The sequence below is a fragment of the Lampetra planeri genome, chromosome 38 (genome assembly GCF_965212315.1).
Source record: "Lampetra planeri chromosome 38, kcLamPlan1.2.h2, whole genome shotgun sequence".
Classification (NCBI taxonomy): domain Eukaryota; kingdom Metazoa; phylum Chordata; class Hyperoartia; order Petromyzontiformes; family Petromyzontidae; genus Lampetra; species Lampetra planeri.
This window is the reverse complement of record NC_136144.1, coordinates 7,002,799-7,030,607: the sequence shown is the minus strand read 5'-3', so window position 1 is coordinate 7,030,607 and position 27,809 is coordinate 7,002,799. Positions and strand designations below refer to the sequence as shown.

Sequence of the window (27,809 nt, the reverse complement as noted above, 5' to 3'; positions counted from 1 at the left end):
TCGACGGGAGCGTGTTCAACCTGAGGCGTTTGCAGGCCCACACAAAGACCATGGAGCAACTGATCAGGGAGCTGCTTTTTGCTGACGATGCCGCCCTCCTTGCTCACACAGAGGCAGCTATGCAGCGAATTACGTCCTGTTTCGCGAAAACAGCTCAGATATTCGGCCTTGAAGTCAGCCTGAGGAAGACTGAAGTTCTTCATCAGTCCGCACCCCATGAGGAGCACCATCCACCAAGCATCTTCATTGAACAAACAGAACCGAAAGCTGTCCACCAATTCAGCTACTTGGGGTGCGTGATCTCGTCTGACGCCAAGATCGACAACGAAGTCGACAACAGGCTGGCCAAGGCAAACAATGCATTTGGCAGACTATACAAACGTGTCTGGAACAACAGAAACCTTAAAAGAGCCACAAAGGGTCAACGTCTACAAAGCTGTTGTGCTGACCACTCTCCTGTATGGCGCTGAGTCCTGGGTCACGTACCGTCGTCACCTGAGTCTCTTCGAGCGTTTCCATCAGCGCTGCCTCCGCACAATCTTCAATATTCACTGGAGTGACTTCGTCGCCAACACTGAAGTCCTCAAGTCAGCGAAGGTCATCAGCATCGAGGCCATGGTCCTCAAGACACAGCTTCGTTGGGCAGGGCACATCGCCAGGATGGAGAACCACCGCTTACCTAAGATTGTGCTGTATGGGGAACTGTCCTCTGGCCATCGCGACATAGGGGCACCACGAAAGCGATACAAAGACTCCCTGAAGAAGTCCCTCACTGCTTGCTGCATCGATCACCGTCAGTGGGCAACACAAGCAGCTGATCGCAACTCCTGGCGGCACACAGTCCACCAGGCCACCTCCTTCTTCAAAGATACCCGCAGGGCCCGTATGGATGACAAAAGGAGAAGGAGGAAGAATCATGATCCCTCAGCACCCATCCCAGATGAGACCTATACTTGCAGCTGTTGTGGCAGGACCGGCTTGTCCCGCATAGGCCTCTTCAGCCACCAGCGTGCCTGCAGAAGACGTGGATGTCCTTCCTAGATCTTCGTTCGCGAAGCCAAGCCATGATGATATATAAAAGGCAAAGTTGTGAATGTGTGTCTGTTCAAAATGTTTAGCGTACTTCCCGACATGCAACAAACTGGAAATTTGCCATGTGGGTACTTTCCAGACTGTACACCATGCAAACATTATAAAAATACACTTTTTTGGTGGGGGGAGCTCAATAATACAAAAAAAATTTGCACGGCAAATGAGCTGTGACGTCACATCTGTCACGTGACCCGCGCACGTGGAAGCGTAACGCATTTTAGTGTAGCGATTAGCGCGCCGCGCTATGAACCCGGTGACCCGAGTTCGATTCCCGCTCACGGCCACCACCAGTGACGATTATTTGAACCGGTCCTGGGCCTCCCCTAGGTCGACTCAGCCTCAAACGAGTAACTGTTGTGGTGTGAACATCGCCACTGGGGAGACAAAGGCGGCCGGGTGTGGTGAATCCAAGTCCCGGGCGAAGCCGGGTAGTACAGCTCGTTAAATATAAAATAATAATGAAACAGCGTGACGTCATTTATGGACGGCCCCTAACAAGTGTGGTGAGCCTGAGCCACAAGTAAACATTCTTAATTCATATTAATAAAGGTCATCTTCCTTGCAATATATTCTTAAGTTTGCACGTTGTTTTTTTTTTACTAAAAAACAATCTTCCATACTTTATAAAGTCATGATTGCAGATTGAAAAATAAGAGAAGCAATTCAATTTGATTACAAAAGACTTTATTTTCGGCTCAACGATTTGGAGCTGTGCAACCATAGATGAAATTTGAATTATAAAAGTGAAGAAAAGCTTTAATACAGTATATTACAACACAATAGCTTATTTTCACCCCGATTAAACCGTTGGCACAAACGCTGTTATCAAGCTCGACACGTGGCCAGTATGACATGTTCAATCTGAGTTGGAGGCATTACCCCCACACCCAGATGTTTTGGCTTTCAGCACTTGCGTCACAAGATAGTAGTACTATGTGCCTTGAACGTGTTCCCTATTTTATGATTATTCCAGAAATAATCAAAAAATTGTGCCTGGAAATATGCCATTTTACACAATATGATAATATTTTTTTTCTCATTTATACGAACTGCGTGATGTTACAGGAAGTGACATCACATCTGTTGTTTTCCTTCCAAAAAGTTCTGCCAGGGAAGCATGATCGGGTGATGAGCACAAAGACACGTTAGATTGATCTGAACTACATCTGAACGAACCTTTAAAATCTGACATTTTAAAATGTGAAATTCATCCCTACTATTTACCCCTATTATACACGGTCGACCTTGTGGAATCCTTATGCCAGCTACCACAAAATGTACAGTGCCAGGAATCATACATGGAAATAACTGGGATTGCAGAGATGATAACGACCAATAACCACAACGTGCTCCGTGAATATCCTAGCAAGTCCCAAAAGCTAACTCCAACATAATACTGTACATACATTGATGGCACGTCTGGAAACGACGAACATTAATAACCGCAAGCAATTTGTGTACTGATCCTAAAAAAATTATACACGTTTTAAGAAAAAGCATCTTCTGAGAGCCGCACATATTGACAAAGTGCCGTTAACATTTTCTTTCCAAGCGAGGATGGCAACTGGTTTGTAACAGAACAAAATGAATGAATGATACTACCAACATATACGAAATATAAATAATAAAAGGAGTATTGCTCAAACAGATGCCATGCACAGTGGTATTTGGAAACATTTTAAACGTCTTGGCTCATTACCTCTGCACTGCTGTTCACAGAACCCTCACAACTGAAAATGTGAACCTCCCCGAATTCCCCACATCCAGCGAACACGCAATTTAGCCGGGCACTAGCTGGCAATTTCTGGACTGTGTTATAAGCAAATAAGAGCTGCAGTGTGGTTGTGTGCACATGTAAACCTATGCTCCATGTGGTGTCAATGGCAGTGACTCAATATGAAAAGGAAACGTGTTCGTTTAGGTTGCAACTAGAAATATTACAATTGGCCCTTTCTACAAGCTTGCTTCGTTTGTACGTGCCAAGACAACGTCTGCCTTGCCATAAACATTTATTTGAGTCAACAAAGTATGGTAATTGGGTCAAGTATGAAGATACGATAACATTGACAATGACCCCATGAAGATACGATCATAAGTAAGCAATTGTATGGGAATATATTGGCTTGAACTTAGAGAAAGTAAAAAATATAACACCGAAAAATACAATTTAACACACATGTTTTCGCAGCCGCTGGTAATCCAACTTTTGTTTTGGGCGACGTGTTGAACATTTTTCCTCTGAGGCTTCCACCACGCACTATTGCGGGCATCTTCAGGAGTTTTAGACGTCATCGTGATTCACATCATTATCCACATTTCCAATTGAACTCCAGATGATTCTCCGTTGTAGTGCGCGGCAAACGCGTGAGAGAACAAATACCCAATATGCAGCCCAACAAAACGGATAACCGCCCTTGGACTGAAATATACAAACAAAAAACACACACACACACAAAACCACATTCATTTTACTCCCCGTGTGGGGCCGTGGATGGCTGCTCATCAAAATCCTCGCATCGCGTCGCATTCCAGAACGCAGGCACGCTGTCCACCTCCGTCCATCGGGACCCGCTCTCCTTCTCCCACTCGCTCGTGTCCATGGTGGAGCCTGCGTCCGACTCGCTGTCGGAGCAGCTGGCGTAGCCGTCCCGTCCGACCTGCGAACTCAGCTCCATGTCGCTGTCATCCTCGAAGCTCTGCAGTCTAGCCATCGTCGCCATCGTCGGCGGCGGCGTCGCCATCGTCGGTGGAGCGGGAAGGGCGACGGAGGCTGGCGCGGCACGGCTCGCCGCCGCGCGCAGGCAGCTGAGCCATTGCTGCTTGTTGTAGGCGCTGTCGGCAAGCAGGTTGTGCATGCGGCCCCGTGCCGCGGAGGAGAAGCCGACGCGGAACGCGTGCTTGCCTGCGTGTGCGTGCGTGCGTTCACGGTTGAGAGCGCCAGTGCGTTTGTTAGCGAGGCTTACCGCGTCACAATCGCGAGTGCTGTTATTGTTATTATTGTTGTTGTTTTCGCAACATTTGTCTACCCGGCAAAGGCTCACCAAGGCTTCTTTTCAGAGGGTCCTGATACTTTTCAGAGCAGGGGCGAATATATGTTTTCCCACTTGGGTAATTAAAAAAAATTGGCAAATTTGGATTATGACGCTGTCACACATGGCCTAGCCTTCTTAGAATAACATCACGGGTTCTTAATGTCCATTGTGAAGCAGACGGCACATTTTTTACAGTAGGAACACACCTGCAGGTTTAACTAGGGTGGCCACTGGGCCCGAACCCCAGACCTTCACAACAAACAGCAAAAATGCAGTTGTCATCTCTTCTTTACAGTCCTGAACCAGTGATACAAATTCGACATTCCCATGACGGGAGCGAGTATCTCCGTAGGACAACCACTGTTGACTTCCTCACAAAGTGGTACTCACTTTAATGACCCCCCAGCGAGATGATGAGGCCAAGTCAACCCCCCCAAGCAGGATTAGAACTCGCCCGCCCTACCGCTGAGGCATCGGCTCAAATAGGTGCCAGAGGACTTGTGATTAAACCCCGATTAGGTGGTGTGGGGGGGGGGGGGGGGGCAGGGGTGATTGGGGCTTGCCTCGCTCCGCCGGCCCAAAGGGGCCCCTGATGAAGGAGGTCCCATCCGGCAGGTCCTGCACGCAGAGCTCCGCCGTGGGGACCGGCTGGCGGTAGACCTGGAAGCTGGGCGCTCCGTTGCGGTAGCCGGGCCTCGTGATGACCAGCACCCCGTCCAGCAGGAACACGTGCAGCTTCTGCTCGCAGCGCCGGGTAGGGGAGGGAGGAATAAAGGATGAGGGCGGAGAGGGATGACGTGGAAGTGGAAGTCAGAGTGAAGAGTTTCAGCCGGAACAGTCCGGAATGGTGATCCGGCAATTGTTATGGCACGCAACCTCCATCTCGTATTATTTCACCCTTGTGATACGGTACTATGGTATATTATGATTATATGACTATAGGGCACGGTAGTATAAGGAACAATAATATGGTATTGTTTAAAGAAAGGCGTAACATGTACTCTAGTGGTAGTGCCTTACGCCGGTAATCCCCACTTCAAGCCAGGCTAGCAGTGTTCCATAAAATATCAGGTGAGAATGTATGCCCTGACGATCATTCTAAAAATGGGATTCATGATGTGTGTAGGCAAGTGCTCAGTGGATTATTACACTGTCGGATCGTGAAAGGTGGCTTGAGGAGATATTTGTCCGTGGACAATCACGTCGATGATGAATTGTTGCGGGCGAAATGATTGTGACGGTGATGATGATGACTTGCGACGATGTCTATTACGATGATGATGATTAATTGTTGCAGTTGTAATGATTGTGACGATAACGATGATGACTATTATGATGATGGCTATTACAATAATCATGATCAATTGTTACAGGCGTAATGATTGTGACGACGATGATGATGACTATGATGACGATGGCTATTACAATGATCATGATAAATTGTTACAGGCGTAATGATTGTGACGATAACGATGATGACTATAATGACGATGGCTATTACAATGATCATGATTAATTGTTACAGGCGTAATGATTGTGACGATGACGATGATGACTATGATGACGATGGCTATTACAATGATCATGATCAATTGTTACTGGCGTAATAATTGTGACGACGACGATTGTGAAGTTGCCTGTCATGATGACGACGACGATGACGACGCTGCCGGCGAGGCTCTGCAAGCTCACCTGCCCGCGGTGGTTGCGCAGCTCTCCGTGGCAGCAGAGCGAGCGAGCGGCGGCGATGAGGGGGTCTCTGTGCCGCGGGTCCACGTACTCGAGCAGCCCCATGTAGTGGCGGCACTCCGACTCCCCCGCCCGCGTGTTCATCTCGCCCAGGATGCCCTGCATCACGTCCAGCTGCGAGCGCAGGCGGGGCACAGCGACAACGGACGACGATGACGGTGTGCGTTTGAAAGGCGCCCGTAATGAAGCGAGCAGAAAAGGTCGCACTCGTTACACGCAAAGTTCTTGCCACAGATGAACCACAATACCTTGCTAAGATCTCGTCGAGGGGCATTCATCATCACGCAAACTCCGGTCATCCTCGCAGCGGTTTTTGGCTGCCCATCGAACAAAGGCGGTCACCGCGTTGCGCGCTTTCAGATGCGCTTCTGCGGCCGTCTGGAACGCTCTCTTCCTTCCGATATTAGGAAGCCACTGGAGCAATACACTTTTAAAATCGAGATTGAAAACTCATTTCTTTAGACCTGTTTTTGGTGTTAAGTTTGTTGTCCTTCCCCCACATTTCCTATTAGCACGGCTGGCTGCGTACGGTGCGAAATAAGCTATATGTGCGTACGTACAAGAGTGTGGAAAATACAAACGTGTAAGAGTGCAGAATGGCGCGGGGATAGGGGGGCAGCCGGGTGGGGAGTCGAGAACGGGAGCGACCGAGCGTGTGCGCGCGTGTCAAGGGACATGCATCGCTAATGCCGAACAAAACGAGTACAAATTTTGTTTGTGAATCTGAACAGGAACAATACGGGCCAAGGCGGCACGTGTGAGCATTCGTGCATCGCACCGCAAAGAACAACAACCGCCATTCGGGACTAAGTGGCAGTGACATCACCACGGCGCTTGTGCCAGGCAATGTGCACTTTAAGGCCACGTGAAGCGTCGAACGCCCGCTAACAGGACAGACTCAGGTGCCATGGGTTGACCGACTGAGATGACTGGCCGATGCACCACCTGCGTGGTGTGTGGTCCCTGGTGACCTCGAGCTAAGGTCGGGTTCTGGGCAAGGCTATTTGCTGTAAGTGTAGGGCAGGGGCTTTGAAAGTTATTGGTACGGCGGAACCCCATCCTGCGGCTGGGGGGTAAGTGTGTGGGGGCTTGGGTGGGCCCCCATCCAAGCCCCTGAGATCCCCCGCCTCAGGTTCACGTTGTGCACACCAGCGTGTTTTGCCGCCGCGCCATGGTGCCGATACTCCGCATGCACATTCACTAAACTTTTTTTTTATTTACAGCACCAGGTAAGGGCCCACTGAGCTACGTAGCTCCTTTTTCAGAAGAGACCGGGCCACAAATGATAGCTCAACACAGTGGCTTATCGTGTGCGGGGATTTATTTTAGCAGGCAAATACTCTGAACGCATGTCGATGATAAATGTGGAGGGAAAAACCGAAGGACCCGGAGAAAAATCCACGCGACCACAAGGAGAGAGACACCGCAAACTCAAATATACAGGCGTCAGGATTGGGATCGAACCCACGACCTCCTGCATACCAGGCGAAGGGGATAACATCTTGCCACCGAGGTGCCCCAACATTAAACATTTCCCCCACCCAGTATCCACGCCTCAGTCTGCGCTCATCCCCGCTCCCTGCAAGGCTGGGCGAGGAGGGGGCTGGGGAGCGCGTGCGTTGGGGACGAATGGAAGAGGATGGAGAAATCCCGTGGCGAGGTGCAACAAGGTTCGGGAGCTCACAGCGCGTGTCAGCGGCGCGGCATCGGCGTGCTCGCTGGGCGTGAGGCGCAGGATCTCGCGCAGCAGCAGCGGGTACTTGACGAGGCGCGAGCGCGGCACGTCCAGGAAACTCCACAGCTCCAGGCGGCGGCTGAACGGCGACTCGAGGCACCGCTGCAGGAAGTCCTGAACCCGCGGGTCCTGCTTCTTGCGGTCGAGCAGCGCCTTGGCCGCCAGCTGATTCCCGCAGTAGCCGACGTAGGCGCTGAGACAGGGGAGCTGTGGCCCGCGAGGATGGGCGAGAGAAAAAGCGGGAGGGAGAGAGGTAGGGAGGAGTGCATGCAGTGAAATTTTTAGTGAGCAGATAAGTGTCGATTCATCGTTGTCTTGTTTTTGGGGTGAGGCCGCGCACGATAACATGGATGATGATGATGATGATGAAGATAATGATAAAAACGATGATTAGGATGATGATGATGGTGATGAAAGTGATGATTATAATGATGTGGCTGGGCCAATCCTGGCCAGGATTCGAGCTCACGACTTTGGGCTGGCCCCAGCCTGCTGTGATACGTAGGAATAAACTGGGCCTTATTCTGCGTGGAGAGACGTACGGGGGCATCGGCATTCACGGACACACACCTTTGCAACGTATGTGTGATCAGATAAGTATTGAGGTTTTAAAAATAAATTTTCACGAGTGAAGCCTGACCACGTGGGCCCTGAATGTACGTATGTTGAACTTCTTTTGCACCGTACATAGCCAACTGTGCTCATCGGAAGTGCGGGGAAGGACGACAAACTAAACGCAAAAAGTAGCGTAAATAAATTAGTTTTCAACCTAGATTTAAAAGTGCTATAGCTCTAGTGGCTTCCTAATGTCGGAAGGAAGAGCGTTCCAGACGACCGCAGAAATACACCTGAAAGCGCGGATGTTGACTGACTCACCCAGTCCAGCAGCAGAGGTCCCACGTGGTGAATGGAGCCGTCCACCTGGCGAGCGCCATCCAGCCGTCGCACGAGATCTACACGAGGCACCATTGGCAGCGTCGCCCCCAACGGAGAATAAATGACAACGAACACACGTGAGAGAGCATCTCTTTTTGACAGGAACATCCCTGCGTTGGGATTCAGCCATTCGTTGTTAGACCTGTAACACGCACACTTTGAACTTAAATGGGCATTCAGAGGTGCGAGAACATAAATTAAAGAGAGGAGTGTTCAGATTACGAGATCCTAAACTCCTTTGTATTTTAACTGGTTAGGCTCAATTGAGCTATACAGCTCTTTTTCAGAAGCGACCTGGCCACAAATGATAGCTCAACGAAGTGGTTTATCGTGTAGAAATGTACAGCAGACAAAAGTTGTGCTCTAAATCTGTGTTTCTAAATGTGGAGAGAAAAACCGGAGGACCCAAAGAAAAATCCACCCGACCACGTGGATAACTTGCAAACTCCAAATATACGGACGTCAGGGTCGGGATCGAACCCACGAACCTCGTGTATACCAGGTGAGGTCGCTAACGTCTCGCCACCACGGAGCCGAGATGTTAGGTAGTTAACATGTTGACTGTTTGTAACATCTCGCGACAAACAGCCAATACTGACGCCGATGTGCGGTGATAGTAAGGAGTGAATTCCAGACGAGCGGAGCGGTGACCGAGAAGCAACGTCCACCGTGTCTGGTTCGAGAGACGACACGGGGTTTGATGAGGAAGAGGGGGGTCAATCGGAGGTCGTGTAATGGGACAAACGACGAGACGGCGGAAACTGCATATGCCGATTGGAATTGGAAATTTGACCAAATCTATTAATAAGCATTTGGCTTTATGTAGGAGGAAACGGTTCCCCGCAGAACCCACGCATACGAAGCAATAACACGCACCCAATCCTCTGCACAGATGGAACAAGATTGCTCAACTGTCACATCTGCCTTTGCGACATGAGAATGGAGTGAATACCAAATGTACTCCCTTACCTCCGGCTACAAACACCAGCGAGTCCAAGGTGGTCTCCAACACAATTACCACCTAGGCCCAACCCTTGCTTAGCCTCTGAGATCTGGCGAGATCGGCCAATTTTCACGGTGAGTCAGCACCCCCCCCCCCCCACCCCCCAAATAATGAACTGGGTATCGAGAGTTAGACTGATGGCCTTAATCTAAGTTGTCTTGTGGTTGTTGTTGGTTGTTTGACTTGCATCCCACTGGGATTTTTGCACACAGCGTTGGTGTACGGTGTTTTTTCTGCAATATGTTGCTGTCTTTTCTTGGATTTTCTGTTTGCACTAAGTCACATATTCACTTTAAGATGTTTTTTGTTCATGTTTTAGTTTTTTGTTTGTTGCGGTTGCACCTGATTCAAGAGCCGAATGGCTCACAGGGTTATACCTAATCAATGAACTTGACTTGAGCGGTGCGCTCATCTGAAAATCCTGAACCAGAAGGTGACATTTCACATTCTAATGACCCGTCTCGCCATATCTAAACATTTCTTTGGACTTCCCAACGAGCGGTGTAGCATCACCAGGCGATTGCGATAATCACGCCACCGATTATGACGATGACAACTATGATGACGATGATGATAATCAATTAAGACGACTATGATGATAATGTAATGACTGAAATTCTAGAGCACCCACCTGAAGCAAATGTCCATTCAAACAGACAGGAAGTAGCTGAAGGCCTCCTATTAGTGCAGAGAGGCCTCCATGGTGATTGGTCGAGAGGCAAGGTTTGAAAAGAATGGAGGAGAGGTTCAAACCGAAATGGGCAGGAAGCGGAGGTTGGAAGCTGAGGCGACGGTTCAGAACCGTTAAGGGGGAAGGACAGGGATTGGCTGGGGAAATAAGCCAATGAGAGAAGTTTCGAGAGAAGGGGCTCGAGAGGGATAAAAGGCGAGAGCACAATGAGAGAGGATGTTCGGGAGAGGGTTCGAGCTTCAACCGAGAAGCAAGAAGCCGGGCCTCGAGTTGGTGCTGTGCCAAAATAAAAAGGCTCCGAGCACAACGTGTGTTCGGTGTCGTTACAATAAAAATGATGACAATGGCAATAATGATGATATAAAATTCGGTAAAATCCTAACCTCGGTTAGAACTCACAACCTCAGGCTGGCCACCCTTTTGCAATACTTAGGAATAAACTCGGGTCATATTCTGTGTGGAGTAATGTATGGAGGCACCGCCGTTCATGGGCACACACCTTTGTACATGGCCTAACCCGAATGCATCAATTATGAATAACAACATCGGCTGCATAAACATACACGTGTTCAGGTCTGTATTCTTTTTTCTCTTTCACTTGTCGAGCCTGGCCACACGGGCCGCCTCGTTGCCCCGCTGCAGAAAAACCTCGGGCGTTTTCTGTGTGGAGAGATGTACAGAGGCACCGACCATTCACGGACACGCACCTTCATGCAGAGGGATGAACGAGTCAAGAGAGCCGAAGATTTGCGCGAGTTCCTCCTCTGTCATGATGGCCAGGGTCAGCATGGGGTCGTGGTAGGCCTGCGGTGACAGCAGGGAATCGGTCATTTCTGTTCCGTGGTGGGATCTTCGCACAACGCGTTCACTAAACGGACTACACATGCACAGAACTGCTTGTTGTTGTGTTTAGTTTTGTTGTCCTTCCCCCGCACCTCCAATTAGCACGGTTGGCTACGTACGGTGCGAAAGAAGTTCAGCATACATACGTACGTCCACAATCCAGGCACAATTGCAGCCGGAACTCTCTGCGGCTGAGCTACAGAAAATGTGTCCTCAGCATTCCCCATTCTGCCTCCACTGTCACTTTGTCGCCCATGGGGTTTATTGGCGGTGGGTCTGGATTGCCCCTGAAGACCTCTCTAAAAGCCATTGATGCTGCCCTTGCCGCCCCTAGGACTCGTTGCTGGATGGGCTCCCTGAGTTGCCCATGGGATTTATTGGTCACGGGTCCCAGACCCCCGAAAACACGTTGGGACCGGATTTGCCCTAGTTTGCTACATCCCCATTAGAATGTGTATTTATACTGGAGGATTCCGATGAGCTATAACGCATTTTCTCCGCAGATATCCAGTGGCATGTACTCGGCCTCGCTGGTCCAGAGCTGTGCAGCTGTATTCTGCTTTCTCCCCTCTCCCGTGCATCCCTCCTGCCCTCACCCTCCTCACCCGCACCTCCCACTTCCCATTTATCATCTTTGTCCTTAATGTTGTCATGTAAAAGGTCCATGGTATGCGGTAGGTAGCTTTGAGCCGTTGCATAAATTATTGCAGTCCCTGTTGTTAAATAACACGATTGTTGACCTTTTCTTTAATTAATGGCTGTCGTGAAGAATGCAGTTGTGTTTTGGGGAGAAATAATATAATCATAAAACCATACCTTCTTGGCAACTTGCAGGTCTTTAATGAGGTCATGCTCTCCGCGGAAAAGCTCAAAGATGACCTGAAACAGACAAACCGGACTCATACATTTGGCAACACACAAAAGCCCAGGTCACCCTTACAAAAGAGACAAAAGTATCATGTGTCTCAACGGGCCTGTATATAAAAACCACCTGGTTAAATAAAGGATTCTGTCACTAATATTACTTAACGACAACTGCTACAGGACTACATAGGACATATACGTGACGCGTCAATTAGGTCAAATGCCAAGGCCAGTTTCCAACACTGCAGGTGATTATAGAACTGGCTTTGCATGATGCATTGTCGGCGTAGATGCAGCTGCTAGTGGCTGTGCACACCCGTAGGCCAGCGTCGTGACGGCAGGGTTGTGTGTGGTGCATCACAAAAAAGCAACGTGGCACTCCCAGTCTGTAGGGCTACGAATAAGATGCCAATGGGAGGCCAGTACACGGGCGTAGGTTTGACTAACTGCTCGTGCGAATTCTAAGCATCAACTCTTCTACCGTGCGGGTATTCCCCTCCGGCACCCTCCTCCCCACCCCACTTCGCACCGTGGTTTTCTTCACCGCGCAAAAGTAATCGACAAAGAAGTTGACCAACACTCAAAGCACGAGCCTCCCGAATGAGTCTTGAGCCTCAGCGGAGGAGTGTCCGGATGAGAGAGAAGGTCTCATTGGCTGAGCAGAGGCTTCGCGTGTTTGCGGCTTGCTGCAGAGGTTAGCGGTTGGAGCCCCGTGGCCGCACTGGTTAATACTGCGCAGGTGACATCAAACGCACGAATATGTAGCCGCCTTTTTCACAGTGGATGCTTAAGACATCCTCCGACGTTATCCGAAGGAAGAGAAAGTCACGTCTGCTGTGCCGGAGTCATGGTCCAAATTTGAAAAATCACACGAAAATTATTCAATTGGCATCAAGAGCAATCGTCGTCTCCTACTGCAAACTTTAGCGGGACCCTCCTGAAGAAAGCGTCTTGAAACTCAGCAAGGCTTCCCTGGGTGAATAATTATTAACAGTAATAATGATACACAAATAAACGAGAGACAGGAAGGAGCACTCGGCTTGCTGTGTCAAGTCCTCGCAGGGCAAAGTGCTGGGGGACGTACCTCCTGACGCTTCAGCTCATGGGCACTCAGTTGCTGGCAGGCGGCCGCGTCCGTGAACGTCTCGCACCAGAGCCGGCCGTCGTGGCGCTTGGCGGCCGAAGGCCCAGCCCTGGCCTCTGCACTGACACGGGCCGCGAGCCTGCGAGAGCCGGTAGACGGCTGCTGGCTCGGGCCTTCCCCAAACCGGACACTGGCAGAACGCTGCAGGGGGGGGGGGGGAAAGGTGGCATGAAGGACAATGGACAGGCAGAGAGAGAGACAGAGACAGAGACACGGGGAGCCATCGTCAAGGGTTGGTGACTTCGGGTTAATAGGGAGTGCTACACACTAGGAACAGTGTATGGTGTGTTACCACAAGTGTCGGAGCCATCCTGCTTTGAGATGGAAAGCTGGCACAAATCAAGTCAACGCTTTTGTGCAGTTCTGTATTTTGCGCAATTATTATCGTGCGAGGCTCTCCCGATTGCACCATGTTTCACATCCCACGGGTATGTTGCAGAGGTGGGACAAAGTCATTGTTATGCAAGTCCAAGTCGAGTCGCAAGTCATCAAATTCATGACTCGAGTCTGACTCGAGTCCAAGTCACATGACTCGAGTCCACATCTCATAGGTGGGACAAAGTCATTGTTATGCAAGTCCAAGTCGAGTCGCAAGTCATCAAATTCATGACTCGAGTCTGACTCGAGTCCAAGTCACATGACTCGAGTCCACACCTCTGGTATGTTGTGCAGCAGTTTCACAGAAGGAGGGGGGTGATGTTGATATTTGGCTTTACCCAATGGGGTAATTTGCGCACATTTTCAAATTTGGCATATTTGAACCGGGGCACCGGCACACACAGCCGACTATTTTCCAAATAATATCTCTGGATCAATAACGTCCACAGTGAAGCAGACGGCTTGTGTCTTTCCAACCAACTAACTCGGCGTTAACCGGGAGGGCCGCTACAACAATTGGTAGACATGTGGTACGGCTCAGCCATGTCGCCGCTTTTGGACGCCGCTTTTGGACGACGCGGTGGTCGATGTGTCTGTTATACAGGAGGTTGTGGGTTCGATCCTGACCCTGACGTCTGCTGTATGTTTGGAGTTTACATGTTTCTCTCCCCGGTTTTTTCCCTCCACGTTTATAATCAACGTGCGTTTAGGAGTGTTTGGCCGCTCTACATTTCCACGCGTTGAGCCACTTCGTCGGGCGATCACTTGTGAGGGTCAGGTCGCTTTGGAAAAAATAACTATATCGCTCAGTGGAACTTTACCTGGTAAAATAAAAAATATATCGAATTTTTTTTGTTTTTTGCTAGAGGAAGTGGTCACCCCAAGAGGCCGCAGCGCTGCCTGGCGAGGAGGTACCTGGAGGGGCTTTCCGAGCGTCCGTGCAGCCGAGCGCATGGGCGAGATGAGGCTGGCGAAGGACGAGCGGCTTTGGGGTCTGACGCGCTTGTTGCTCGGCTCCTGATGGGGACGAACACCGCCATTAGACACGACTTGACTTCAAGCTGGCCAGGCCCCACTGGGTTAGGCAGCTCTGTTGCATATTCTTGGTTCTTTCGGTACGGTCACGTAGATAGAAAATAAAATGTAAATAAAAAAAATAATTATTTGTAATTTTAATTTTTGTTTTATTAAAACTTTATTTTATTTTTATTTTCTACCTACGTGACTTTACCGAAAGAACCAAGAATATGAATTCCTGCAGTCACGAAAGTTTAAAGTAAAAATTTAGCTCTGTTGCAGTGTCGGTAGCTACAGGACATTTCAGTTACTTAGAGTTACGTAGAAAGCCGTAGCTTTGCCCAGAGACCCACAGACACAGTCTAATCAACCTCGCGTTACAAGGACGACCACAGCCTAAGACTGTGTGCAGTGGCGGTAGCTACAGCACATTGCAGGGTGGCATTGTGAAAACTTACAAGAGCAAAAACAAAAACTGAGTATTTACACGAAACATGCAAAAATTTTTACTGCAAACAGGACAAACGATTAATACGTCTTAAATACAAATCATAAACTGCAAAAAAAAACAGATGTAAATAAACCAAATATACAGCCTAGCACTTTTAAATTAATTATTTTTTTTTACCGCGACACAGAGGCACAGCCAATGTACTGGGCCGGAACAACGGGACGCACACAGCCAGTGGCTGTCAAATCTCAAATCTGACTGTCCGCCTGATGATGCGAGTTGTAATTACTGGCGAAACGTTGTTAGCAGATTGTAAATGTTGTGGATTTGCTCTCCACGTTCTGTTTATATGACAAAACTTACTACTTGGCTGTGTCGGGTGGTGGCGGGTTTAACGACAAGTTTATATTTATGCGATCTAACCCAAAAAAACAATATTATGGATCAGTCCTCACCATCATTACGAACACCACCATAACATCCACCACAATAACCGTCACCATATAGTTATCGGTACCAGACTCGTAGTCATCAATGATGTACAAAATGGTATTTAAATATATATCTTTTTTACCTCCAATAATGATCTCACTCACTTTATTTTAATCACCGCAACAATTATTGTCGACAACATCCCAGAGATTGTCCCACATAAGCCAATCCTAATGGCTCCCTGTAGTCCATAACGTTGTGCTCACCAGCGCTTTCAATTCGTTTGTAAATTTAGGAAATGGCTACGTTAAAAGTCAGCAAAGGCACAGAGAGAGAGTTGTGAGTCGGGGCCCAGCCAGGGCGGGGGTTCCATACGAACTCCGGCTCACCACACAACCCGGCGTGTGTGCACGGAGAAAACTCGTGCGCCTTCAACTGAGCACCGATGCGAAATGGCCCGCACTCTCACAAGCAGAAAATGGCCAGGAAACAATGAACCCATTAATGCACTTTTCCGGTATTTAAACTTTTACTTTGCGCAATTTGTTTTGAAGAAGGTGAAAAAGAAGTGAAGAAGAAAAAAACACAGGGGCAAAATACAGCCAAGGACGGGGCAGGCGTGAAAACTCGCGCAAGAAAGATAAACAAGTTAGTTCCAGCGCCCGGCGTGGCATTTGAGGCGAAATTCTGCCGAGAATCAACATCGAACAATCGCGCCTTTTGTTGATTTCGGTACCGCTCCGTTCGCGTTGTTTAATGTGCTTAAGCGTGAACAAAAAAAAGAAAAATGTGTTTGTGTAGATCTTTGACACGGATTAAGGCGTTGGCATGTGAGGTGCGCGAAGCGTTTGACCCAGACTTTGTTTCAGCAGCTAAGGCCCCATTGAGCTCAAAAGCAGCACCGTTACAAGGACGATCGCAGCCCAAGATCATGGGCTAGCGGCGGCAGTTACAGAACACCGCAGCTACGTAGAGTTACATAGAGTGCCATAGAGTTACATAGAGATCCGTAATGTTAGATAGAGGTCTGTAGAGTTACATAGTCTCACAGACTCTGTCAGACTTTTGCTTCTGCCGGTAAGGCCCTATTGAGCTAAGCGGCACTGTTGCAAGGACAATCACAGCCCAAGACCGTGGGCAGGGGTTTCAGTCACAGGACATTGCAGGGTGGCAATGTCCAATCGAAGGTGTTCACGTACGAAATTTGAAAGTCTTACCGATAAATATAAATGGACTGCACAAAACCATAAAGTGGACGAGCTAGGGAGAAGTGGTAACGTGGCAGGGGCGTCACAAACCTGTCGCGTGACCTTGTGTTTAAAGGGGGCACCAGCGTCTTGTCGGTAGAATTGCACTGGAGAGTTTAATTCGTCTGGATTGTTAACTGTAGAGGCGTTATCCATTAGGAAAAAGATGGACCAAAGGAGTGAAGCGACAGAGGCAATTGGAACATCACGGGCAGCAAGCCAACAGCACAAACATGACACTGCGAGAGAATCTGAGGCCACTGCCACCAAGACACGGATGGACCCAGTGACCTCCACAGGTGGAAATTATTGAAACTGTGAAGAGTTACATCAACTAGTTGGCGGGTACGGGGCAGAGGTCGCAACTGGGTACCCGATACCCGTACCCTACCCGAGACCCGGCTACCCGTACCCGGCTGGGTACGGGTACGGGTAGCCGTTTGCGACCCTGGTGCGGCCGGGTACGAGTACGGGTAAGGAATCAAAGCCTGTTTGCGACCTCTGGTACGGGTCTAGTCGTATCACATTCGCGTGGTCTTGTGCCCATCATGGTTAACTACCTTGCGTGTTATACAGGAGGTCGTGGGTTGGATCCCGATCCTTACGGAAGCCCGTGGTTACGTGGATTTTGCGTGGATTTTTCTCCGGGTCGTCCGGTTTTTCCCTCCACGTTTAAAAGCATGGGTTTAGGAGTATTTGGTTGCTATAAATTTCCACGTTCACAAAGCCACTTCCGTTGAGCCATCATTTGTGGCCAGGTCGCTTCTGAAAATGAGCTACATAGCTCAGTGTGGCCTTACCTGGTAAAATGAAAAGTTTAGTTAATGCGTGCTGTTTCCCCCCCCCCACGCCTAATGAGGAATCTGTGTTTGGTGTAATTGTGTAATTGTAAAACGGTGTGCGTGCACGGGAGAGCGAGCGGCTTTTACAGATTTTTTGCGTGCAGTTTCTTATCCGATTGCTGCATCTGTATCCTTTATCCGCCACTGGGGCAATTATAACCGCAGTGGTGCAACTTGCAGAAGGGGGGCGGGGATGGGAACCCCCCTCCCTCCCCCCTCGGTGTGACATATATAATTAAAAAAGGCAAAGCGGAAAGTGGCAAGTCTTGCCACTCAGTTTCAGCCGTATCGACACGTAACCATGCTGCGGTGCAGGACGTCTGACTCAGACCAGCACCACACAGTTACTACTGCATTGCTTAACAAGTAGAATGTCGTTGCCAATAACAAAGACCCATGTCTGTGTTTTGGTTTCCGGAGACCTGGTTAGCTCCATCGAAGTCGGGTGGTGGAGGGTTAATGCGCAAGACGTTTGGTATAAAACGACCACGTGACTTAACCCAACAATGAATACGGTTCGAGTGCAATCCTCCTTCAAGTGTGAAAAAAGTGTGCAAAGCAGAAACGGTGATCAGTGTGGAACTGAGCACAGAGAGAAAAATACCCTGAACACCCATGCCTTTCCGATCGCGAAAGAGCCAATACATAAGCTACACCAGTGCCGGATGAAGCTAGTGCGGGGCCTGTAACATATGTTATGAAGGGGCCCTTCATAAAAAAACACGTAAATATTAAAACACGTAATCTTTTTTACTTGCATAGTAAAGTAATGGTAGTTTTCATGTTCTATACAGACAGATAATATGACAAATCGCTAAGCTTAAACACCCAGTCGTTCATAAAAGTTGAAGGCAGTATAGTACTATAGTAATGGAGCAAGTGCAGAATCACTGAACCGGAATTGATAACTTGAAAGCATTTAGCGTGGGGCCCTTGAAAGTGCGGGGCCCGTAGCATATGCTACTTTTGATACTGGGATAATCTGGCACTAAGCTACACACAACCCAAGCATACACTTTCTATAATTATCACACATGCCATACATACGCCACACACTGCACACGCGTCGGGCTAGATATTACATTTCGGATGATGCGAATACTTATTTTTTTGCTTTGGATGTAAAGTATGACATCACAGGAACTTATGTCACTTCCATGCCTTTCCTGCCAAAAGTGGCATCATGTGGTATTGGATGTCGTCACTTGGTTGGCACAAAGACACGTTGAATAAAGAATCTAAACACATCAAAATTTGTTCTAATCCAAAACTCATCCATGTTACACCCACACACGGCCCATACATACATACACCACACACACACAGGCCATGCACACACAAGGCGCTACATTTCTCAGTATATTTCCCGGGCTGGCCTAGAGTAGGGTTTCAGGATCATAACGACAATCTGTAATTATCCCGGAGAAATCCGAAAAGTTATGATGCTCTTTTTCTTTTTACAAATGTCCAGTAGGGGCGGGTCAGAAAGTCAAAACAACAAACAATACTAAAACCCGATAGCAGTGCAAAGTATAGGAAATGTAAGAAACTCACTAAAGCTAAATAAATGACATAGATAACGTATATATGTTCAAATTGCCTAAGTATACCAAATCCTAAGCTTGGGTAAGGCAGTAAACAACAGCAAACAACAGTCCCAGGATCAATCAAATTCCACATTAAAATGGAACTATCGATACATGGGAAACAATGAAGTTAGAAAATCACATTGACAAATTCAGTTGTATGCAGCACTAATCTTCTGATATCTGGCACTAGAGTACAGGCAATCCTCGGTTTACGCGATTTCGTGGTACGCCATTTTGGAAAAAACACAACCTTTGTATTGAGACATTTTGTTGACATACGCGAGGCAAATTTCGGAATAACGTCGTCCGCAATGCGATACAAGCCCCCCCCCCCGCCCCCCACAGTCTGGAACCGTGACCCAATGGCGTTGTTAGCAGCCAGTGCGGTACGATAACGAATGTGCTCCAGTCGACAGCATTTTGCCACGTGGACACCGGCAGTCTTTACTTTGTCTCCACAACGCGACTCCGGCGGAGTTACAAGTCGTACTGTTTCGATTTAGAGCTTTCGTGACTGCAGGGATTCATATTCTTGGTTCTTTCGGTAAAGTCACGTAGAAGGGAAATAATCAAATCAAATAAAACATTATAAAATAAAATTATTTTTATTATGTTTATTTTTATTCTTTTATTATTTCCCTTCTACGTGACTTTACCGAAAGAACCAAGAATAAGTCGTACTGTATTTCTTTATTTTAATTTAAATTTTCTAGGAAGTATGTTAGAGGTTACGTGATTTTCTTTTTCATTCAAATTATTATATCGTGTGTACACGTATTGCATAGATATAGGCGAGGATAATATAGGCGATTATGTCTGCGAGTGTGAGTGACATCCCCTAACTCCCTTCTTTACCATGATTTCTTATGGGAAACTTGCTTTTGACATACGCGATTTTAAGATACGCGCGCTTTTCCAAGAACGCATCGACCGCGTACGTCAAGGACTGCCTGTGGGGCCGTCCATAAATGACGTCACGCAATTTTGGACGATTTTTTACCCCCCCTCATCACGCGGCGTCACAAAAAGTCAGAACCCCCCTAAAATATGACGTCACAAAGCTCTGCCCCCCCCCTAAAACCATATTTCCAATAAAACATGCTTCAAATCGCTTTAAACTATTGTCATTGAAGTGCGTATTTAATGTGGCGCTGCACTCCGATGTTGTAGGAGTGTTGTTATAACAATTAGTGTTGTTATAACAATTCTATATTTATTTAAAGTTGCGCATTTTGATGTCACGTCACATTTCTCACCCCCCCCCTCCTCGTCACACATCGTCACAAATGTCTGACCCCCCCCCCCCCTAGGTCCGTGACATCATTTATGGACGGCCCCTGTACAATATACGCCCACCTTAAAACAATCCCATACTATCGTACCCTACATTCCTATAATTGTATGAGCACATTTACAGGACACAGGCCACCATGCCCTGGTATGGAGCGAGGCTCTAAACGGCAGTTGCTCAGCAGTCAAATTCTCGGAAGAGGGAGAGAGGAAGTAGAACAAAAAACCCCAAAAGCCACACATTTTTGGAGGGAATGAGGATACAGATTAAGCTGTGCACTTAAGTTATTTTTTTTTAAGTGTGCAACTGATAAACGTTGACGTTTCAATGCGAAGCCAGTAATATAGTACGTACTCTAAAACTCTCGTCTCAGTCCCCGTTATTTGAGATTCCAATGATCTACCCACGTTTGCTGGGTTCCTGCATTAAACAAATGTTGATTTTGTAGCAAGTGGCGCAACCTCACTGGGCAATGATGATAATGTTGATGGAACTGAGTTGACCCTGAAAAGGGGTTTAAAATCATGGTCTCACAAATGGGGCCCCTGCTGCTGCTGTTAAGTCCATGAGCCAAGGGAGTTGAACGGTACCACCTGGTGTGACGTTGCAACCATTATCCATTCGTGAGCGGCATCCACGATGGCCAGAAATCCTTAGTAGAATTACGGTTTGTTTTGGAGACACGGTTAATATTTTTTTTGCTATATTTGCCAAGGATGGTTTCACGTAACTTTTTTCTCTCCTCAAAATTAGCACGGTGGGATTTGTACGGTGAGAAAGAAGTTCAACATACACAAATAACAGATTATATTTTCGATTAAACATATATGGTACCTTTCCCTGACGACATGTATATCGTTAACAAAAACAACCACGTTAACCTTGTTATCGTACATCTTTAGGTAATGTGCAGATACAATGCTTGAAGAAAATCATGGGAAGTATCCACCACCCCAGCTGGTTCCAATAAGCCATGTTTGGGCTCATGGCTCAATCCACCGGGCTACAAATAAAGGGGCCGTCCATAAATGACGTCACGCACCTAGGGGGGGGGGGGTCAGACATTTGTGACGATGTGTGACGAGGAGGGGGGGGGGTCAAAAATCGTCCAAAATCGCGTGACGTCATTATGGACGACCCCAAAGACCCCCGTATAGCATTAGGTGCTGTCCATAAATGACGTCACGCGATTTTGGACGATTTTTGACCCCCCCCCCACCATCGTCACACGGCGTCACAAAAAGTCAGACCCCCCTCAAATGTGACGTCACAAAGCTCTGCCCCCCCCAAAAAAAAAACATGTTTCAAATCGCTTTAAGCTATTGTCATTGTAGTGCGTATTTAATGTGGCGCTGTACTCTGATGTTGTAGGAGAAAACATTTATTAAAAAGTCTATTTAATTAAGTAGAACGTGTTGTCTATATTTATTGAAAGTTGCGCATTTTGATGTGACGTCACATTTCTCAAACCCCCCCCCCTCTCGTCACACATCGTCACAAATGTCTGACCCCCCCCCCACCCTAGGTGCGTGACGTCATTCAGGACGGCCCCTTAACAGACTGTTGGGGTAATTGCTCTTGGTGAGCACCTATGAAGACTGGTACGGCACTCGAGGGGGTTGATGGCCAGCACTACGCCCGGCCGCATTTGTCTCCCCAGTGGCGATGTTTTCACAATTTACATTGAATGTATGTTGAACTTCTTTCGCACCGTATGTAGCCAACCGTGCTAATCGGATGTGAATTACATGCACACATTCTAGATTTGAAGCTTTCGTGACTGCAAGGATTCATATTCTTAGGTTTTTTCGGTAAAGTCACGTAGGTAAAACATTAAAATTAATTAAAGTAAAATAAAATAAAAATCACGACGTTTCGGAGGCAACACAAGCTTCCGTCTTCAGGTGGAACCGTCACAGCCACGACAGCTGTATCAAGTAAATGAGAGAGTGCAAGAGCTACCACTCCGTATATATAATGGTTGGAGAGGGGGGAAGGGCCAAGTACGGCACACTTTTTATTCATATGGTAAGGTGAGGCTTAAGAGGATGAGCCTTTATTTTATTTTACTTTTATTAATTTTAATGTTTTACCTACGTGACTTTACCGAAAAAACCTAAGAATATGAATTCATGCACACAGTGTATGTAAGGCTTTACTCGGGAGCCATTGGGCACATGGGGACATTTGCCATTTCAAGACAAGTTCAAGTTGAATTTGTTTACCCAGGTGAGAACTCGAGACCAGGAGAGTCTCATTTGCAAGGGTGACATGGGGCTTTAGTCTGTCAGGAGGGGGCGATTATTGCATCGATGCTGGATGTAATTACCAGCGAAACGTTGTACTCAAATTGTAAATGTTGTGTATTTACTCTCCAACACACCATTGCTTACGTGACAAACCTTACTGGCTGTGTCGGGTGGTGGAGGGTTATTATGAATTCCAACTGAGTAATGTGTGGAACGTTTTAGAATTTAAAAAATATGGGCTCTGACCAGTCGCGTGGTGACGACATTATCAGCTCAGGGGGGGTGCAGCAATCGATCAGGCGGGGCTCAAATATTTGATTTGTCTGGCACGGTCGCCAAACGTTGCTACTCTCGTTAAATTAAAACAAAACGTGTAACGTAAATGGAAGCATTTTCATAAAAAAATACATTTAAGCGGGGTTTTAAACATGTTTTTGTTATTTTACACTTGTTGAAGACATATCTTGTGGTGTTTGTCAAGGGGGCCCCAACTCATAGCTTTGACCACCGCGTTGACACCGGCACATTCAAACTAAACTAATTTAATTTTACCAAGTAAGGCCCACTGAGCAATATCGCTCTTTTTCAGAAGCAACTAGGTTACAAATGATAACTCAAGGGGCTTATCACGTGGAAATGTATTGCAGCCAAATACTCTAAAACGCACGTTGATTCTAAATGTGGAGGGGTAACCCGGAGGATTGGGAGAAAATTCCACGTGACCACAGGGAGATAGACACGAAAACTCCAAATAATCAGGCGTCAGGGTCGGAATCGAATCCACAGCCTCCTCCATACCAGGCGAGGAAGTTAACGTCTCGCCACCGTGGCGCCCTCTGAGCTTCCTCTTGTGAACGACGTCAGGGGGATCTTTAACGCACACTGTGAAGCAGACGACACGCGGTATCGTCACGGTTTTTACGCCCCCTTCCTCCCAGCCATAATCAGGGGCGACTTCAATTAAAGTCCTGGGTAGAAGCGTCGAGGAAATGACTACTTTCACTTGACCAAACGCTTGCCCATATATGGCCATAAAAGCGTCAACAAAGGCGAGCCTGATGGTTTTTTTTTATCCGTGCCATATCGTGGGGCAATCTCCACCGAACCGAAATAATTCAGCGGTGTCGCACTTGTTCTGGGATTACGCTCTCCTTGCGCTGCAGAGTTCACATTTCAAACCGCGCACTGTGGTTGAACTGTGCTCGGAGAGTGGTGGCAGGCGAGCTGGAAAACTTTCGGATCATGGCAGAAATGGCATTCAGAGGCAGAGTGAGCAGCGTTCCTGTGGCCTGGCGTGTAGCTATGCGTATCACAGCAATGCTGCCACCACAGTGGTGGGACAGAAAGTTCCAACCCCAGCCCTCGTAGATTTAGCCACATTAGATGGAGTCCCATTAACACCGCGCGATTTGTCTGCACTTATAAGTATCAGCAGCCGCGTGGTCTATACTTTTAAAATTTTCTTAAATGACGTCTTGATTTGAAGCCTTCGTGGCCGCATGAAATTCATACTCTTTGGTTCTTTCGGTAAAGTCACGTAGATAGAAATGTAATAGATCACGACGTTTCGATCGCAACACAAGCGAATTTTTCTTTCTTAAATTATCTTTGTCACCGTCTACGTGTCTGATCCATGTCACCGCAGGTAATATTCACAAGCGAAATCTCTCTGTAGGCATGTTGGGTACACAACACGTGGTTGAAAGTCACCAAATTAAAATCGCGAAGTGCATATTTTGAATGATTAGAATTCCCCTGCGATTACAATGCTGCGTCAATGTCTCACTACCGACACTGCTAACGACAAGTCAACCACGCAGAGGGTTTCAGGAGTTAAGTTATCCAGTAACACTGGGAAGAGTAAACCTTTTAATCATTAGCAACCTCCCTCCTTGGTTATGAACATTCGGTAACAAAGTGTTCTGTTCAGGGGTTTGCTATGAAACAGAGCACCCTTGTATTATTAAGCACGGGCTTTCACGCGTGTCCGGTAAACTCGGCTCCTATAAACTAAAAGCACCTGACGCCAGGGGTCCCGGTGCCAAGAGGCTACGAGAGGGGGCTTTAGGTGTTGTCGCCTTGGGTTTTGTGTGTGTGTGTGCGCGGCTCCAAGCGTGGAGTTCGTCACGCGAAATTATGCAATTTATGTAAACACCGAAAGAAAACCTCCCCCGTTACGTGCTCTCGTCGTCGTACAATCCACGCAGTGTGCGCTCGTTCAGGAAGTGTGCGCGTTTGTGCAGACGTCGAGTCAGTAATGGCCAGCGCTCTTCCTACATTTGAGCGGAGCGATTAAGTTGCACGGAGCCACTGGGGGTTAATTCCACATTCCTATGGTGGAAGTTCGGAGACGATGCATTTTTTTGGGCGTGTGTGTGTGTATATAATTATTTTTGTGAATAATCGCAACTCACTTCCCATAACAGGTGACACAAGCCTCGGGGCAAGTGGCGCTTTACCTCATTGACCCATCAAAGAAGGGGGAGGGAGGAGGTCATTAACGACGGGATGGGGAATTCGGGAATGAACGCGGCCTCGGAATGACAACTGCGTTCACGGTCACGGACCCTGCGTCGTGAAACCTGGCACCGGCGTTAATTGAACGCTACACTTGCATTGCGTCTAAATTTGCGTCACCCAGCCAGATGTATTTTTCAAAACACAATTTCCCAAACCACCGCCCCACCCCCGAACTTCCAAACATCACGCACTACACAGCCTAGAAACGATGCTGTTACAAGGTAGCTTTATTCAACATGAGGTCAACTAGGCTGAGAATATCGTTTGTTTTTTACTTAATTAATATTTAAATAAGATTTTCACTCTTGGCCTAAATATTAATCCAAAAACCCAATTAACCCTGTCTCCGATTTCTGTATTGTGTGTGGGAGGTTTGAAATTACTAGATGCGTACTGTAACTACAACCCATGTAAACCTTAATGAAATGGCAGGCATCAAAACACCAGCTTAACATCTAAACTGTCAGCAGTTTAGATTTTTTGTTTACAATGATACTCATGATCTAACGTCTGAGGAGGAGGAAGGTGACTTCTCACGGTGTTTCCATGACGCGTGAAAACACTGCGACTGCCATTAAATCGGCGATTGAACGCCAATCGCCCTCCGAGTCTGAAGAGCAACATCAACAACTCTGTTAACGGCCCTTATAAGGGCCAAGTCAACATCTCGATCAGACCATCACTGCACATCATGCAGCTAAACATCTACGGCAGATTCCATGCAGCAACAACAAAAAAGCGCAATTTCGCCAAAGCTACTAAAGTCAAAAATACAATCGATGTCGTCGCGCGAAATGTCCCTTCGAACCCATTAAACTATTCGTGGATCACAATAATTCAGTGTAACGTTCAATTTTACCTTTAAAGTTATTCGAACAGGCGTGCGCCAAAAAAGAACCACACCTCAGGCGGGGTGACATTTTTGAAAAAAAAACCCAAAACGGTCGAGAACGGAAAAAAAAACACTGAGGAAGCCAGCGACGGGAGATCGATCAAAAACCGTCTCCGCAGTGTCCGCAGAACGCCTTACCTCCGGCTCCTTACGCAGCTGCACCGGCTGCGTGTCCGGCGCATCCAAAGAGCGCTTGGCTCCTGAAGAGCAGCCGGTGGCATCTTTAGCCACCATCGCCAGGGTGGAGGCAGGCGGTGGTGTCTCTGGCCGAGCGGCAAACGGCTGGGGTGGAGGGCGGCGGCGGTGTGCGCGCACCGAGGTTTGTGTTCCGAGGCTGTGGCGAGCGAGAAACTGGTGACGATCAAGAGGGCTCTCGGGCTCACGTCCCCCCCCCCACCACAGGTCCCGGCCCCGCCCGCGAAGTCGGTGGCCCGCGGCTGTGCGTGGCGAGCGGCGGTCTCACCGTGCGCGACAGGAATTTACGCAATTTTTTTTTGAGGTCCACGTTGCTGGCTGGAGTTTTACGCACACGCCACACACACACAGACGCGCGCGCTCACTTTGCTTGAGACTAACAAAAATAGAGGAAACCGGTGTGGCAGATTTGTTATCGTGGTGTAAAGCAAGTTAATGAAAATGCTCAACCTTCTTGAATCAAACGGTTCCACAGTGTGTGTGTGTGAGACATTTCGCGCATAAATAAAACGTATTTGTGAATTTTGCAGTGACTTGCTATAATCTGTCTTACCGAGGCAAGCGCTGCACAGCACTTGTTATGAAGTTGCCTTACTGGCTTAGGTATGGCAAGGAAAGAGACCACAACAAAAAAAAGTGTGAATATAAATTTAGCATCCGTCGGCTTGGCCAGCTTAAGGCACACCGGACGTCACTTCCTAAATATGCGTGTAGTTCCTAAGTACAGTACTGTAAAAACATCAATCCTGTACATGTAGACTTCACAAAGTCTGCAACGAACTGGTGCTAGTGCTGCATTGTGCACGCAAATTGAGGCCAGAATAATACGGCAATTGGGTCGTATGGCCAGTAAACCAGCTCCCCTACCGCCTTTGTCTCCATAGATTTGATGTTGCCACGATGCCAGAAACCAATTTCATGACAGCCGAGTAAGATGGCTCAGCTGAGAAATGAGTGGCTCGCAAACGGAAAATTTCGAGTTTTAAGTCCTGGTTTTGGGTTGACTCATCCCATGATCCCTCTGGGGTCGATACAATGTCCACCACTGTGGGGGAATCAACAGAGGCCGTTCTATGGAGACTAGCCTGCTGAAGGAATTGGGAATTTCCTACACCGGCTCGATGCTTATTTAAGCAGGAAATCACTTTGACTTTTTGATTTTGAGTCAAACTAGGGCAGCCCATGACAAGTTCCAATTTCCACTCCAAGTACTCATCCAGGTATTAAATCCACCACTCTCAAGTGTTTAGGCCTGAAGTACAGTAGCACGTGCACCTATGAGCACGTTCTCACGCATATATGGTGTTAAGCGTAAACACTAAATACCATGTGTTTAGCAGCTCGAGTGAAAAATGTTACTTCGGAAACTGCCACATGTGGAAGTCTGGGTGTGGCTCTGTAAACGATGGCATTGAAAGGCTGCATGACCAACCCCCCCCCCCGCACACCTGGTATGGTCCATGCAGACCACAAGAACACACTGTAATTTTTTGATGGTGAATTTTAAGAGGCCTGGGTTCTCAGAAACATGGAGGCCCTCACCGCACTCTCCCCACTTACGCATCAATAAGGCAGCCGTATCAGACCGGGAAAGTGATAAACTTGAAATCAAACCGA

At 47.8% G+C, this 27,809-nt stretch overlaps 1 protein-coding gene across 2 annotated transcripts; it reads right to left on the bottom strand.

Moving 5' to 3' along the window:
* Positions 1–1,759: 1,759 nt before the first annotated feature.
* On the bottom strand, positions 1,760–26,751 carry LOC144731246 (rho guanine nucleotide exchange factor 3-like). 2 transcript variants are annotated; one of them, XM_078612269.1, is made up of 10 exons: positions 26,136–26,751; positions 14,383–14,484; positions 13,030–13,230; positions 11,898–11,960; positions 10,946–11,042; positions 8,485–8,561; positions 7,558–7,815; positions 5,817–5,987; positions 4,688–4,862; positions 1,760–3,994 (listed from the first exon to the last, which is right to left on the bottom strand). In XM_078612269.1, exons 1-10 carry the CDS (start codon positions 26,229–26,231, stop codon positions 3,561–3,563), a joined length of 1,674 nt encoding a protein of 557 aa, XP_078468395.1. In that variant the 5' UTR covers positions 26,232–26,751; the 3' UTR covers positions 1,760–3,560. The 2 variants fall into 2 exon arrangements, with proteins under 2 accessions (XP_078468395.1, XP_078468396.1); XM_078612270.1 differs by lacking the exon at positions 26,136–26,751 and adding an exon at positions 23,384–23,478.
* Between the last annotated feature and the right edge of the window lie 1,058 nt (positions 26,752–27,809).

Bases quoted from the DNA above. Each gene is read 5' to 3' on its own strand.
- LOC144731246 (XM_078612269.1), bottom strand. From the start codon at position 26,231: ATGGTGGCTAAAGATGCCACCGGCTGCTCTTCAGGAGCCAAGCGCTCT. The intron at 7,816-8,484 runs GTGAGTCAGTCA...CGCGGGCCACAG, and splicing joins GACCTCTGCTGCTGGACTGG to CTCCCCTGTCTCAGCGCCTA. The intron at 5,988-7,557 runs GTGAGCTCCCGA...CTGCGCTCGCAG, and splicing joins CCGCGCCGCTGACACGCGCT to CTGGACGTGATGCAGGGCAT.